Source organism: Mytilus californianus, unplaced genomic scaffold, assembly GCF_021869535.1.
Source record: "Mytilus californianus isolate M0D057914Y unplaced genomic scaffold, xbMytCali1.0.p SCAF_1, whole genome shotgun sequence".
Lineage (NCBI taxonomy): Eukaryota > Metazoa > Mollusca > Bivalvia > Mytilida > Mytilidae > Mytilus > Mytilus californianus.
In genome coordinates, this window is record NW_026262581.1 from 75,325,023 (window position 1) to 75,340,208 (window position 15,186).

Genomic DNA, 15,186 nt, shown 5'->3' on the forward strand with positions numbered 1-15,186 from the left:
AAATAAAGAACAGATAGAAAAAAAAGCAGAAATATAGAATAAAGAATCCTAGAGAATAATGAGATTATTAATAAAAAAAAGAATTGAGAATAAAGAACAAACTAAATAAAGAATATTTATTCATATTATTATTTAATATTTATAACTCATTCACTTATTTTACATTCTGTTCAATTCAAAATTAGATAGCTCTGCATCATGATCATGTGGGATTTCGTGGGAAGAGTAGAAAGTGAACTTTCCTGTTTGAGAAATACACTATATAGTCAGTCGTCGTCGTTAACTTTTTACATTTTGAAATTCTTCTAGAGAACCACTGAATGGAATGAAACTAAACATGGCATGAATGTTCCTTATGAGGTGCTGACAAAGTGTTGTTACTTTGAAGCCGATCCATCATCCAAGATGGCCGCCAAGGGGGGACTTAGTTTAACATAGGACCCTAAGGGAAATACATACAAATGTCTTCTTTTAAAGAACCACTGAATGGAATGAAACCAAACATGGCATGAATGTTCCTTTTGAGGTGTTGACCAAGTGTTATAACTTTGAAGCCGATCCATAATCCAAGATGGCCGCCTGCGGGGGACTATGTTTAACAAAGGACCCTATGGACCATACATACAAAAGTCTTCTTTTTGAGAACCATTGAATGGATTGAAACCAAACATGGCATGAATGTTCCTTATGTGGTGCTGACTAAGTGTTGTTACTTTGAAGCTGATCCTTCATCCACGATGACCGCCAGCGGGGGGACTTTCTTTAACATAAGATCCCATTGGAAATACATACACATGCTTCTTCTAGAGGTGCACTGAATGGAATGAAACCAAACATGGCATAAATGTTTCTTATGAGGTGCTGATGAAGTGTTGCTACTTTGTTGCTGATTTACTGTTCAAGATGGCCACCAGGATTTTTTATAAAATTACAGGGCCAATATTAAACCAAATTTGGCCTCACTCATATTTAGGGTATATGTTATGATTTTAATCTATTTTAACATGATTTCCAAAATTAAAGTAGAATCAGGTGAGCGACACAGGCTCTTGAGAGCCTCTAGTTTCAATACATTGGCATATCAAAACAAAGTCAAATCATCAATTTCTGATACTGTAAACACAATTTTTTTTTAATTTGAGTATGCTAGTAAATTGAAGGTTAAATACACATGTCTGCTATATCATGTACAAGTATTTCATTAAACATTGTTAAATGAACAAAATATTCCTTTATTACTTGAAAAAAAAATCCAGGTTATCTGAAGTGATGGTGAACTTGTAGTACATTTTAGCGGGACAGGTCAAGACAAACAAGGAGGAGTCCTTTATGATTACATCCTTTAAAAAATCTTTTGTGAGAACAGTATAGCCCAATTACTGACCCTAAATTTTTAGATGGTTAAAAAGTTATATAAAATGTTTTTATGAAAGTTTCAGATTATTGGATACATCAACTTGTTTATAATTAACATCTTCAAAAATCAGTTGCTAAAATATTGGTATATACTGGAAGGTATACATTGTACATGGAACTTGTGTGTACTTCTTGAAGTACTTGTTATTTTTCATATAATTTTCTTTTCAATGTTTCAAAAACCGCATGTACATTCATTTGTTTTTGTTTTAGAATTACCAATAACGTAATAGTTTTGCAACTTGACCATTGATTATTTTTTTCATTTTGTGAATCCAAATCATGGGTTAAAACTTTATCGCTACCACTTTTTAATTTTACTTCCAGATACAATATGAAGAGGGCAAATAAAGGTAATCTAATCAATATGTTGAATTTAAAGATTAGGAAAAAATATGATTTTCTGTAGCTTAAAATTTACATGAAATATAGAAGTGAAAAAATTGATTGTATCCCCTACAGAAGATATTTGTGTTATCAAAATTTTATCAATATTGCAGCAATAAGTTTGTTATGAACAGTATGAAATTTAAATCAATAAAATGCAATTGCGATCTCAAACATTATTTAAAAACAAATTGCACAGTTCTTCAAATTCAGTATGACAAGAGTCTTTGGATAGATTTTTGTTTTATTCCCTATTCTTCCATTGTCTCAATAATGTCAATATCACTATCAAATTGTAAAAACTCTTCCCTTATTAAAGGTGTCTTCACTCTGCTACTTCTTCTACTGTCTACAGATGAATTACTACATGTAGAATACTGGTGGACTTGAGCAGTGATTTGTTGGTTAGATTGCTTATTTCTTTTTTCTTCCTTCCTCTGTCTCTTCCTCTCTCTTTCGTCTTCTTTTTCAGTGTCTCTCAATTCTCTGTCTCTTTTCTTCCTTTCTCTTTCCTCCTTCTTTGCCTCCTTTAAAACTTCAGCTTCTTCCTTCTTTCTCGCTCTTTCTGTTTTCCTCTTTTCTTTCTCTTCTTCCAACTTTTTTGCTTCATCATGCTTATACTGCAGTTTCTGTAGCATTTCATCCCCTGTAATGACTCTTGCTTCTGTTACAATTTTACTAGAAGTTTTTTTTGCCTGAGATGGATTTGCAGGGGGTAACAACACATCAGCTAAACTTTTTGGGATTAAGTTTTTTGTAACGAGTGGATTTTCTGTTGTTTTGTTCAGCTCAGTTTCTGTTGTGTATGTTAAAGTGTTGCCACAACAGTGACAAAGAATTGTTGATTCCTGGTGCTCTACAAAAGAAAAAAAATTTACACTATAATAGTATTAATTGAAAGGCTAATGAGTTATTGTCAAACTCAGGATAGAACTGTTTATACCTGTGAAACAATGATTATAGGTTTCATAACGAGTGAGAATAGGATATCGCTTGATAACAACTTGTGTTATTTAATTTCTATATAATAACGAGCCTTCGGTGAGTTTATTATTACTATATGATATATATGCTCGATGTTAATATTTATTTTCACTTCGCATTCATCGTTGAATTAAATAATAAACACAAAACATTCATCTGAATATTATTAAAATATTTTTTTAGGTTTTTTTGTCTAGCCTGTGGCTTCTGTTACAAACAGCTTGACATGCTTGACAAAGGGATATTTATCCGGCGGTGGCGTTATAACTAACTTCTTAAGGTGTAATACCACCAAATCATAGTACGTCACATCCGGTTGCATACGAAAATAGGTCGAAAAAAAATATTCCCTTGATCACGTTTAAAAATATTGGCCAATCAGGCAGCCGCGGCGTTGCTTCGTCATTATCGTTATCCATCGGGACACCACTCGGGCGTTTCCGACGCACGTGTTATTCCCACCGACCAATGGAAAGCGGAGGTCTATTTTCGTTGTTCTAACTTTATAATTTGACATCGGATGTGTATTTCCCTAAGATGGAAAAACGTAAAAGCTTGAAAGAGAAAATGAAATTAAACTTTAACAAATTTGTCAGTTGTTGTCAGTTTATCAAGAAGGGTTTTTTGAAATGGCATTTCTTAGATAAATTATTATGAAATAAGTATCTCTATGTAAATGATCCAATAGTATATTTTCATACTCCATAATCAATTTACACCCCATATACATGATAACTATATTTTATCTGCATGTACTACATTACAACCACAAAAATAGCATGTAAAAGTTTGGGCATGTAGATTTCACTTTCGGACAAGTAAAAGTAATAGGGCACTTGCCCAACTGGACAAGTTGGTATAAAAGTTAATGTCGAACCCTGATTTTATGAGAAAATTTCCTTGAAATAGGACTTTACCATGAATATTAGTTGACAGAACAAGCCATACTTAGAGTCTTGGGGAGCTTTTTCTTCTTATTTCTTATATTCTGCTATACTAGAAAATTTTTCCTAAGAAATACTTTAATAAATATATAGTTTTAAGTAAATGAAATTATTTTTAAAGCAGTAACAACAAATTATTCACCAAGAGAGAAGTTTTTTATGTCCCTCTCTGGAACGCGGCGTAAATTTAAGTTTTACGCAAGGACTTATTGAAACCTTCTTGGAGACAGTAAACTTTTATACGGATAGTTCAAGCAGCTTGAATACTTCAATTCATCATTTATAATAACATTTCTATCATAAATGAGTGAAAGTTACCCCAAAATTTTTATTTATTGGCCTAAAAAGTAGAAATTTTGAGGAAATGAGAGGTATAAATGGACCAAAAGAGACTTTATCAGGAAGAATAAGAGGTCCATTAGTAGTATTTATCATCCTAAAGTCATCTTTTGTATCATATTCAACTGTTTGTAGGCAGATGAGATAAATATTTGATCATTTTTTGGTCCACACTATATTCTATCATGATGCGGCTTGGTTTGAATTTTTCGAAGAAATTTTGTTCGAATCGCTGTAGATGTCGTCTTACATTATACTAGATTTTTCTCAAACTATTGAACTGATTATGACAAAACTTGACAGGAATGCTTGAAATAACCAGTATTACAAAGGAAAAAAGTCACATTCAGTTTATTCAACAAAAAAGTCTTCTTTAGGTGTAATACCACCAAATCATAGTACGTCACATCCGGTTGCATGCGAAAATAGGTCGAAAAAAAATATTCCCTTGAATTTGACAGTTGTAGGTAATTGATCCTACATTTCATTGCAGTAAAACATTTCTGAGTCATAAACATATATCTTGGGTATTTCAAAGCACTATTATTTCTTTATTTGGGGTTTCTATAGAATATTTTGGAAACTTGAGGTTACATGGTTACTAAAGCTTGTACACAGGTTAAAAAAGGGGGAAAATTTGATTGGTTAACTTCCAGTGATGGTTATTTTCTTATATGCAATGAAATGTTATGTGAAATTTTTTCTATAGTACTGGACAGGATAAAACTTTACTCATGCCAAGTATTTCTTTATTTGAAACAAAGATAAATTCTGCACAATTTTTTGAAAAGTGCAAATTTAACAAAGACTAATAGGGGAAAATCAATGGTGGTATTACACCTTAAAAGCTTAATATTTCAGAAGATAGAAGACCTGGATGCTTCATACTTTGTATATAGAGGCCTTATGATATGAAGTTTCCGTCTGTCATATTTCCATTGTCCTTGACCGTATTTTCATGGTTCAGTGACTACTTGAAATAAAAATCAAGATTTTTTGTAATGTTAATTTCTCTCATATAAAGAGTAATACTAGGATAACTTTATTTGGTACATGTATGTGTGAACCTTGCAAGGTCCTCATGAGCTTTAATACAGTTTTCACTTGAGCTCAACCTCATTTCATGGATCAGTGAACAAGGTCAAGTTTTCATGGTCAAGTCCATATCTCAGATACTGTAAGCAATAGGTCTACTACATTTGGTGTATGTAATGATTGCAAGGTGTACATGTCCAACTGGCAGGTGTTATCTGACCTTGACCTCATTTTCATGGTTCAGTGGTTAAAGTTAAAGTTTTTGTGTTTTGGTCTGTTTTTTTAAACTGTATGCAGTCGGTCAACTATATTTGATGTATGGAAATATTTTACGATGTTCATGTCAGTCTGGCAGATTTTATTTGACCTTGACCTCATTTTCACGGTTTATTGCTCAATGTTACATGTTTGTGTTTTAGTCTGTTTTTCTAATACTGTATTCAATAGGTCAACTATATTTAGTGTATGGATATATTATACGATGTACATGTCAGTCTGGCAGGTTTTATTTGACCTTGACCTCATTTTCATGGTTCATTGCTCCATGTTTAGTTTTTATACGACCGCAAAAATTTTGCGGTCGTATATTGGTATGACGTTGGCGTCGTCTTCGTTGTCGTCGTCAACCGAAGACACATTGATGTTCGCACTCTAACTTTAGTTTAAGTGAATGGATCTCTATGAAATTTTACCATAAGGTTCAATACCACAAAAGGAAGGTTGGGATTGATTTTGGGGGTTATGGTACCAACAGTTAAGGAATTAGGGGCCAAAAATAAGCATTTTTGTAACTTCCAGACATAACTTGTGTGTTAGTGTATGGATCTCTCTGACATTGTACCACAAGGTTCCATATCACACAGGGAATGCTGGGATTGATTTTGGGGGTAATTGCCTTAAAATTTTAGGAATTAGGGGCCAAAAAAGGGGGAAAAAACAAGCATTTTTCTAGTTTCATGACAATAACTTGTGTGTAAGTGTTTGGATATTTCTGAAATTGTACTACAAGGTTCCATATCACAAAGGGAAAGCTGGAATTGAGTTTGGGGGTTATTGCCCGAAACGTTTAGGAATTGGGGGCCAAAAAACACATTTTTCTAGTTTCCAGACAATAACTTGTGTTCAAGTGTATGGATCTCTCTGAAATTGTACTGCAAGGTACCATACCACAAAGGGAAGGCTGGGATTGAGTTTGGTGGTGATGAATCATAAGGGGGTTCAAAAAATTTGGGGGGGGGGGGGGTTTCTTTCCTTTTTTTTTCTTTTTTTCCTTTTTTTTTCTTTTAAAATTTTCCATTTTAAGTTGGTTATTTCTGATTTATATTTAAAAGCAAATAATAATGATATGGTAGGAGATACACACCAAACAGGATATAATAAGTATTGTGCAATAGCAAGAAATCTTCAATTGCACAGTATTGCGCAATAGCAAGAAATCTTTAATTGCACAGTATTGCGCAATAGCAAGAAATATCCAATAGCACAATATTGCGCAATAGCAAGAAATTGTCAATTGTACAGTATTGCGCAATAGCAAGAAATATTCAATTGCACAGTATTGTGCAAAAGAAGATACTTCGTATAAATTGCTTATTTCTTGACCAATTTCAATGGGGTTTTATTCTTGAATTCTTGTTCTTCTTTAATATGCTGAATCTAACCGTGTATTAAGTTTTTGGATTTTGGGCCCCGTTTTTAAATTGGTCCACATTGAGGTCCAAAGGGTCCAAAATTAAACTTTGTTTGATTTCATCAAAAATTGAATTATTGGGGTTCTTTGATATGCCAAATCTAACCGTGTATTTAGATTCTTAATTTTTGGTTCCGTTTTCAAATTGGTCTACATTAAGGTCCAAAGGGTCCAAAATTAAACTAAGTTTGATTTTAACAAAAATTTAATTCTTAGGGTTCTTTGATATGCTGAATCTAAACATGTTTTTAGATTTTTGATTATGGGCCCAGTTTTCAAGTTGGTCCAAATCAGGGTCCAAAATTAAACTTTGTTTGATTTCAACAAAAATTGAATATATGGGGTTCTTTGATATGCTGAATCTAACCATGTATTTAGATTTTTGATTTTTGGGCCCCGTTATCAACTTTGTCCACATTGAGGTCAAAAGGGTCCAAAATTAAACTTTGATTTCATCAAAAATTGAATTCTTGGGGTTCTTTGATATGCTAAATCTAACCATGTATTTAGATTTTGGATATTGGACCATAATAGGTGAATGTCCAATTTAAAAATTTTTAAGTTCTTAGACCACATTCATTCTGTGTCAGAAACCTATGCTGTGTCAAATATTTAATCACAATCCAAATTCAGAGCTGTATCAAGCTTGAATGTTGTGTCCATACTTGCCCCAACTGTTCAGGGTTCGACCTCTGCGGTCGTATCAAGCTGCGCCCTGCGGAGCATTTTATTGTGTTTTGGTCTGTTTTTCTTAAAACTTGAAGCAATTGGTCAACTATATTTGGTGTGTGTAATGATTGTAAGCTGTATGTGTCTGTCTGGTAGGTATCATCTGACCTTCACTTCATTTTCATGGTTCAGTGGTTAAAGTTTAGTTTTTATACAACTGCAAATTGCGTCGTATAATACTATGATGTTGTCATCCGAAGACACATTTGGTTTCCGGACAATAACTTTAGTTTAAGAGAATGGATCTCTATGATTTTTTACCAGAAGGTTCAATACCACAAAAGGAAGGTTGTGATTGATTTTGGGGTGATGGTACCAACAGTTTAGGAATAAGGGGCCAAAAACAAGCATTTTTGTAGTTTCCGGACAATAATTTGTGTGTAAGTGTATGGATCTCTCTGAAATTGTACCACAAGGTTCCATATCACAAAGGGAAGGCTGGGATTGCTTTGGGGTTAATTACTCTAAAAGGGGGAGGGGGGGGGGGGGGGGGGTTGTGGTGTTCAAAATGTTGGGGGGATATTTTTTTGGGGGGGTTCATTTTTTTTCTTCAAATTTTTGAAATCTTCAATTGCACAGTATTGCGCAATAAGAAATCTTCAATTGAAAACAAATACAAATATTTGAACCAATTTTGATCAGATTAATTAAGTCTTTAATTTTTTGAGGGTTCTAACCTTGTATAATTTTTTTTATATTGGGCCCAATTTTTAAATTGGTCTAAATTGTGTTGCTGAATCTTATTGTGCATTTAGATTTTTATTTTGGGCCCTGTTTTCAAATTAGTTCATATTAAGGTTTGAAGGGTCCAAAATTAAACTTTGTTTGATTTCAACTAAAATTAAATTAGGCTAATTAAAATTAATTGATAGATTTTCATCCCCGCCCGCCCCTCTGAAATCGTTCCGCCCCAATTTTTTTTATTTTGAAACATTTAGGATTTCCGGATTTTGTTCATTTTCGTTACCGGTAACTTTCGATAATTTCGTTTCATTAATAACTTCCTGTTTCAAATTTTGGTTTTTGCATTTCTTTTTATGTTTGATTCGTTATACATGTATATACACGATAGAACCTTATTATTACACTTGCATATATGAAGAACACGTCACAAGAGCGTTTCATATTTAATAAAAAATAAAAAATAAAATCCTCCCACCCACCCCATTTTTTTCAAAAATTTGGATGAAAATCTACTAATTAAATTTCCTTGGCCTTATTGGTGTTTTTTTATATGCTGAATATAACCATGTTGTTAGATTTTAGATATCAGACCATACTAGGTAAATTAAATGTCCCATTTCAAATTTTTAAGATCATTGACCACATTTATTTTGACAAATTGTGTCAGAAACCTATATTATGTCAAAAATTGGATCACAATCCAAATTCAGACAGTATCAAGCTTGAATATTGTGTCCAAACTTGCCCCAACTGTTCAAGATTTGACCTCTGCAGTCGTATCAGGCTGCTCTCAGCGAAGCATTTTATTGTGTTTTGGTCTCTTTTTTTTAAACTGTATGCAATAGGTCAACTATATTTGATGTATGGAAATATTTTAAGGATTAAACTAATTTTTACGAGAGTTGATATGATGCGATATCCAATTCTCAAGAGTTGTTAAACCTATTTCTCTTATGGTCAACACTCTTTTGTGATAAATTAAAAATTCTGTGAATCGTTGATCTACTCTTTTGCACATACATGCAACAGTATGATGTCATATGTCTTTTTACAGTGTCAAACTATAACATCAGACATTTTAAAACTTTATACATCAGAACTTTTTTTAACAATTTCATATGGTAAATTCAGAAATCTTTGTGATGTTTGAATTCTTGATAATGTTGCATGAATTAGGTGTCACAAAAATAGAATAGATTTGCAAATAATTAAAGATGTGGCCACTTTTCCAGAAATTAAAAAAAAAATCTCAATTTTTTTTCCATTTTTGTCGAGCCTGCGACTTTTGTCGCAGAAAGCTCGACATAGGGATAGCGATCCGGCGGCGGCGGCTACGGCGGCGGCGGCGGCGGCGTTAGCTAACTTCTTAAAAGCTTTATATTTTAGAAGGTGGAAGGTCTGGATGCTTCATACTTTGTATATGGATGCCTCATGTTACGAAGTTTCCGTCAGTCACATGTCCAATGTCTTTGACCTCATTTTCATGGTTCAGTGACTACTTGAAAAAAAAGTTAAGATTTTTTGTAATGTTAGATTCTCTCTTATTATAAGTAATAAGATAACTATATTTGGTATGTGCGTACCTTGCAAGGTCCTCATGCCCGTCAGACAGTTTTCACTTGACCTCGACCTCATTTCATGGATCAGTGAACAAGGTTAAGTTTTGGTGGTCAAGTCCATATCTCAGATACTATAAGCAATAGGTCTAGTATATTCGGTGTATGGAAGGACTGTAAGGTGTACATGTCCAACTGGCAGGTGTCATCTGACCTTGACCTCATTTTCATGGTTCAGTGGTTATAGTTAAGTTTTTGTGTTTTGGTCTGTTTTTCTTATACTGTATGCCATAGGTCTACTATATTTGGTGTATGGAATGATTGTAAGGTGTACATGTCTAGCGGGCAGGTGTCATCTGACCTTGACCTCATTTTCATGGTTCAGTGGGCAAAGTTAAGTTTTTGAGTTTTGGTCTTTTTTTCTAATACTATGTGCAATAGTTCAACTATATTTGGTATGTGCGTACCTTGCAAGGTCCTCATGCCCGTCAGACAGTTTTCACTTGACCTCGACCTCATTTCATGGATCAATGAACAAGGTTAAGTTTTGGTGGTCAAGTCCATATCTCAGATACTATAAGCAATAGGTCTAGTATATTCGGTGTATGGAAGGACTGTAAGGTGTACATGTCCAACTGGCAGGTGTCATCTGACCTTGACCTCATTTTCATGGTTCAGTGGTTATAGTTAAGTTTTTGTGTTTTGGTCTGTTTTTCTTATACTGTATGCCATAGGTCTACTATATTTGGTGTATGGAATGATTGTAAGGTGTACATGTCTAGCGGGCAGGTGTCATCTGACCTTGACCTTATTTTCATGGTTCAGTGGGCAAAGTTAAGTTTTTGAGTTTTGGTCTTTTTTTCTAATACTATGTGCAATAGTTCAACTATATTTGGTATGTGCGTACCTTGCAAGGTCCTCATGCCCGTCAGACAGTTTTCACTTGACCTCGACCTCATTTCATGGATCAATGAACAAGGTTAAGTTTTGGTGGTCAAGTCCATATCTCAGATACTATAAGCAATAGGTCTAGTATATTCGGTGTATGGAAGGACTGTAAGGTGTACATGTCCAACTGGCAGGTGTCATCTGACCTTGACCTCATTTTCATGGTTCAGTGGTTATAGTTAAGTTTTTGTGTTTTGGTCTGTTTTTCTTGTACTGTATGCCATAGGTCTACTATATTTGGTGTATGGAATGATTGTAAGGTGTACATGTCTAGCGGGCAGGTGTCATCTGACCTTGACCTTATTTTCATGGTTCAGTGGGCAAAGTTAAGTTTTTGAGTTTTGGTCTTTTTTTCTAATACTATGTGCAATAGTTCAACTATATTTGGTATGTGCGTACCTTGCAAGGTCCTCATGCCCGTCAGACAGTTTTCACTTGACCTCGACCTCATTTCATGGATCAATGAACAAGGTTAAGTTTTGGTGGTCAAGTCCATATCTCAGATACTATAAGCAATAGGTCTAGTATATTTGGTGTATGGAAGGACTGTAAGGTGTACATGTCCAACTGGCAGGTGTCATCTGACCTTGACCTCATTTTCATGGTTCAGTGGTTATAGTTAAGTTTTTGTGTTTTGGTCTGTTTTTCTTATACTATATGCAATAGTTCAACTATATTTGGTGTATGGAAATATTTTATGATCTATTTGGCAGTCACGCAGGTTTTATTTGACCTTGACCTCATTTTCAAGGTTCATTGCTCAGTGTTAAGTTTTTGTGTTTTGGTCTGTTTTTCTTAAAATATAAGCAATAGGTCAACTCTATTTGTTGTATGGAAGAATTGTTAGCTGTACATGCCTGCCTAGCATGGTTCATCTGACCTTGACCTCATTTTCATGGTTCATTGGTCAATGTTTAGTTTACTTGGTTAATGTTAAGTTTATGTGACAGTTGTAATAAAGCTTTATATTTAATACTATCAACATAATATCAATGATTAGTAAAGAAGGCGAGACATTTCAGCGTGTGCACTCTTGTTTAACAGATGCATGCAAACATTTCTTAATCTACGGAGTTAAGTGTTGAAATCAGGAGCATAATGCTTGCTTTAACATAGTTTACAAAATATTACCATTACTAGTGATAATTGTAACATCTACATCTGTAATCTCTTTATTTCCCTTTTCAGTTTTATGAAAGTCTGCTGGAGCTAGTTGAGAATTGGGAATTATGGACCTGTCTACAGGATACATTCCAGATTTCCTAAAAGACTCTTTCACACGTGCTAAGGATAAAGTCTGGTCAATTGCAGTGCTGGAAATAAAAATCATACCCATTATTCGAGAAGGAAGAATTTATAAAGTGAAAAGTAGTTATAAGGTATTTGTTCTTGTCATGGGTTATATCATACAGTAATAAGATTATGCAAGTGATGTGAAATAAAAGTTGGTGTGCTTCATGTGACTAAAATTTGAATATCAACAAGTAAGAAACAATGAGCTCACAAATGCAAAAGAAACATTATAAATCAGCCATAACTTTCAAATTTTCCAAGGGCATTAAATGTTACCCTTAACCTTCCTTCTGTCCCATTTTCTTTTCAAAACGAGAGTTGTGGCATTTATGTCCTCAAGACACATTCTTCTTTTTTATGCCCCACCTAGGGGCATTATAAATGTTTTTCGGCCTGTGTGTCCGTCCATTCGTCTGTCTGTCCCGCTTCTGGTTAAAAGTTTTTGGTCAAGGTAGTTTTTGATGAAGTTGAAGTCCAATCAACTTGAGACTTAGTACACATGTTCCATATGATATGATCTTTCTAATTTTAATACCAAATTAGAGTTTTGACCCCAATTTCACAGTCCACTGAACATAGAAAACGATATCGGAGTGGGGCATCCGTGTACTATGGACACATTCTTTGTTATTTTTATGCCCCCGCCGTAGCGGAGGGGCCATTAAGTTTTACCCCTTGTCCATCTGTACGTACGTCCCAAAATTGGTTTCCGTTCTCTAACTTTAGCTTGCCTCGAGCAAATGTTATGAAACTTATACACAATGCTTATTTCAACAAAACTCAGATCAAGTACAAATTTGGTAGTGTCACTTTTACCGTTCTTAATTTATGTCCCTTTATAACTTTATATGCTAGCTGGGGCATCATCTGTGTCCATGGGAACACATTCCCCATTTCTTTTTTTTTTTCATCTACAATGACTACATGTTACTATATTTCCTTACAGATGCTTAATGAAAGGATACAGCTAGTAACTACTGAGACCGATGGAAATCAATACCTTGTTGATTTGAAAATCATGAAAATATGAATTATTCTGCCAAGGTGAAGAGGAAGCGTGGAATCATAAATTTTGGTTGTGTATATCATTCTATTTATCAGGTGAAATAAGTGTACAAACTATTATTAATTAAATTATGAGTTAAGCACTCTTATTTTAAACAAAATTTGTAATTTGATTTGAAGATAATGTTTCCTTATATTGTGTACCAAAATTGTGTACCAAAATGCTTGTTATTTGTCAGCAAAATATTTTTTCCCATTGAAATGAAAATAAATTTCACTAAATAAGTTAAATTGTCGAATGATAATTAACCATTGCAATACAAAATTCATTTATACCAAATAAATATTTTAATCATAACCCAGCATACTGTAAATACCTTAATAAAGCAGGAAACTTTGCTTTGCCTATGGTGGCAGACTTGTTCAGGTTTCCCACTGTCACAGCTAATTGGTTGACCTTTTCTTTCAAGGGACCAAAGATGGCAACATCAAGGGGCTGAAGCAGATGAGTAGTGTGTGGTGGTAAGCCAATAATGTGGATGTTGTTTGCCTTAGCCTTTTCAATCAGGTCGATACTAATGTGTGAGTCATGGTTGTCAAATATTAATAACACTGGTCTTCTGGTTCCACAGAATGGGAGGAACACTTTGTCAAACCAGTTTTCAAATAACTCTGTGTCCATATAACCTGATTCAGATGAGCCGTACAGCCAGGTATCTGGAACACCATCTTTAAAGTTCCTGTGTGGAAGGCAGTCGTCAAAAATGATAAAAGATGGAAGGACATGTCCATCAGCACCTATGCACATATGTACAGTGATGTGACCATGCACCATCACTTTTTGCTGATAACTATGGGAACCTTTTAGAGTTAAAACTTTTTCTTTACTTTTTTCTTTGCCACTGAACCCAGATTCATCACAATTAAAGATTTGGTTAGGTTTATTTGTCAAACCTAAACTATCAACTGTGTCAGAAAGCAGTTTAAAATACTGGTCCACAACTGTGACATTCGACATACGCCTCCTGGCTTTGTCCTGCTGTTCAGGAAGTTTTTCCGACAGTTCCCTGTGTCTGTTCAGGAGTTTGTTGATCCATTTGTTGCTCGGACCTTTGTCCATATTAAAAAGTGTTTTCCTGCCTGATTTTTCCACGATTGAAAGAACAAATGCCTTCAACATCCTTCTCGTCAATGGGAAACCCCTTTCAGACATATACTTGACATAGTTGATCAAGGATGTCTCTTCCTCATCTGTTAGCATTTTTGAAGGCCCATTCAAATGGTTGTCGTATTTTCCATTGACATGGTCGGATATAGTTGTCCGCGGAACCCCATATTCTTTAGCTGCTTTTGAAATGCTCATTTTGTTAGAATTCACTGCACCAACAGCTTTATCAAGAGACTCCTGCAGGTATTGCTTTTTTTTAGGCATCCCTAAAAGTAGAAATATACATATATATATGTATATGTCAATAACACACTTAGTCATTATATGTATTGAAGTATTTCCGATTTTTGATGGTTGATAACTAGTGTATTTTTGTCCCCTGTCTTGCGTGTGGTGTGGGCAATATAGAAATGGTGGTTGTCCGTCTGTATAAAACAAATCTGTACCCAGAAATTGAATGCTGATTCCCCCTAATGTAAGAAATTTCAAAGAGAAAGCAGGCAGGAAAACATTTTATTTTATTTTTATGCAAGAGATCAATCTAAGCACATGCAGCTTCAATCTACAGAGAATTTTTTCTTAAACTACTGACCAGTAATATTTATTACTATAAAAATAAGATGTGATATGATTGCCAATGAGACAACTCTCCACCAGGCCAGGGTACAGCCTTTAACAATGAGCAAAACCCACTCTGCATAGGAAGCTATAAAAATTGTATAAGATTTGTAGGGTAGAGGACCATAGAATAAAGGTTTTAAAACTATTGAGTTATTAGATTGTTGGGAAATGAATCTCACTTAGTACCCAGATAATTTAACCACATATGTGAAAATGTGTCCGCTCTGAAGTGAGCTATCAAATTGTCATAGCTATTTAAACAACTTTACAAGGAATAATTCTTTTATAATTACTTGATAAGAATAAAAGATGTGTAAGCAGTTTTACTTGGCCATGGTCATTTGAACCCCCCCCCCCCCCCTTTTACCCACAAGCATTTTTCTAGTT

General features: G+C 34.4%; 1 protein-coding gene across 1 annotated transcript; it reads right to left on the reverse strand.

Annotated features, from left to right (window-relative positions):
• Positions 1-968: 968 nt before the first annotated feature.
• LOC127707737 (nucleolar protein 58-like) lies at positions 969-13,622 on the reverse strand. Its single transcript, XM_052212471.1, has 3 exons — positions 13,388-13,622; positions 11,844-12,025; positions 969-2,659 (listed from the first exon to the last, which is right to left on the reverse strand). Exons 2-3 carry the CDS (start codon positions 11,962-11,964, stop codon positions 2,055-2,057), a joined length of 726 nt encoding a protein of 241 aa, XP_052068431.1. The 5' UTR covers positions 11,965-12,025; positions 13,388-13,622; the 3' UTR covers positions 969-2,054.
• Between the last annotated feature and the right edge of the window lie 1,564 nt (positions 13,623-15,186).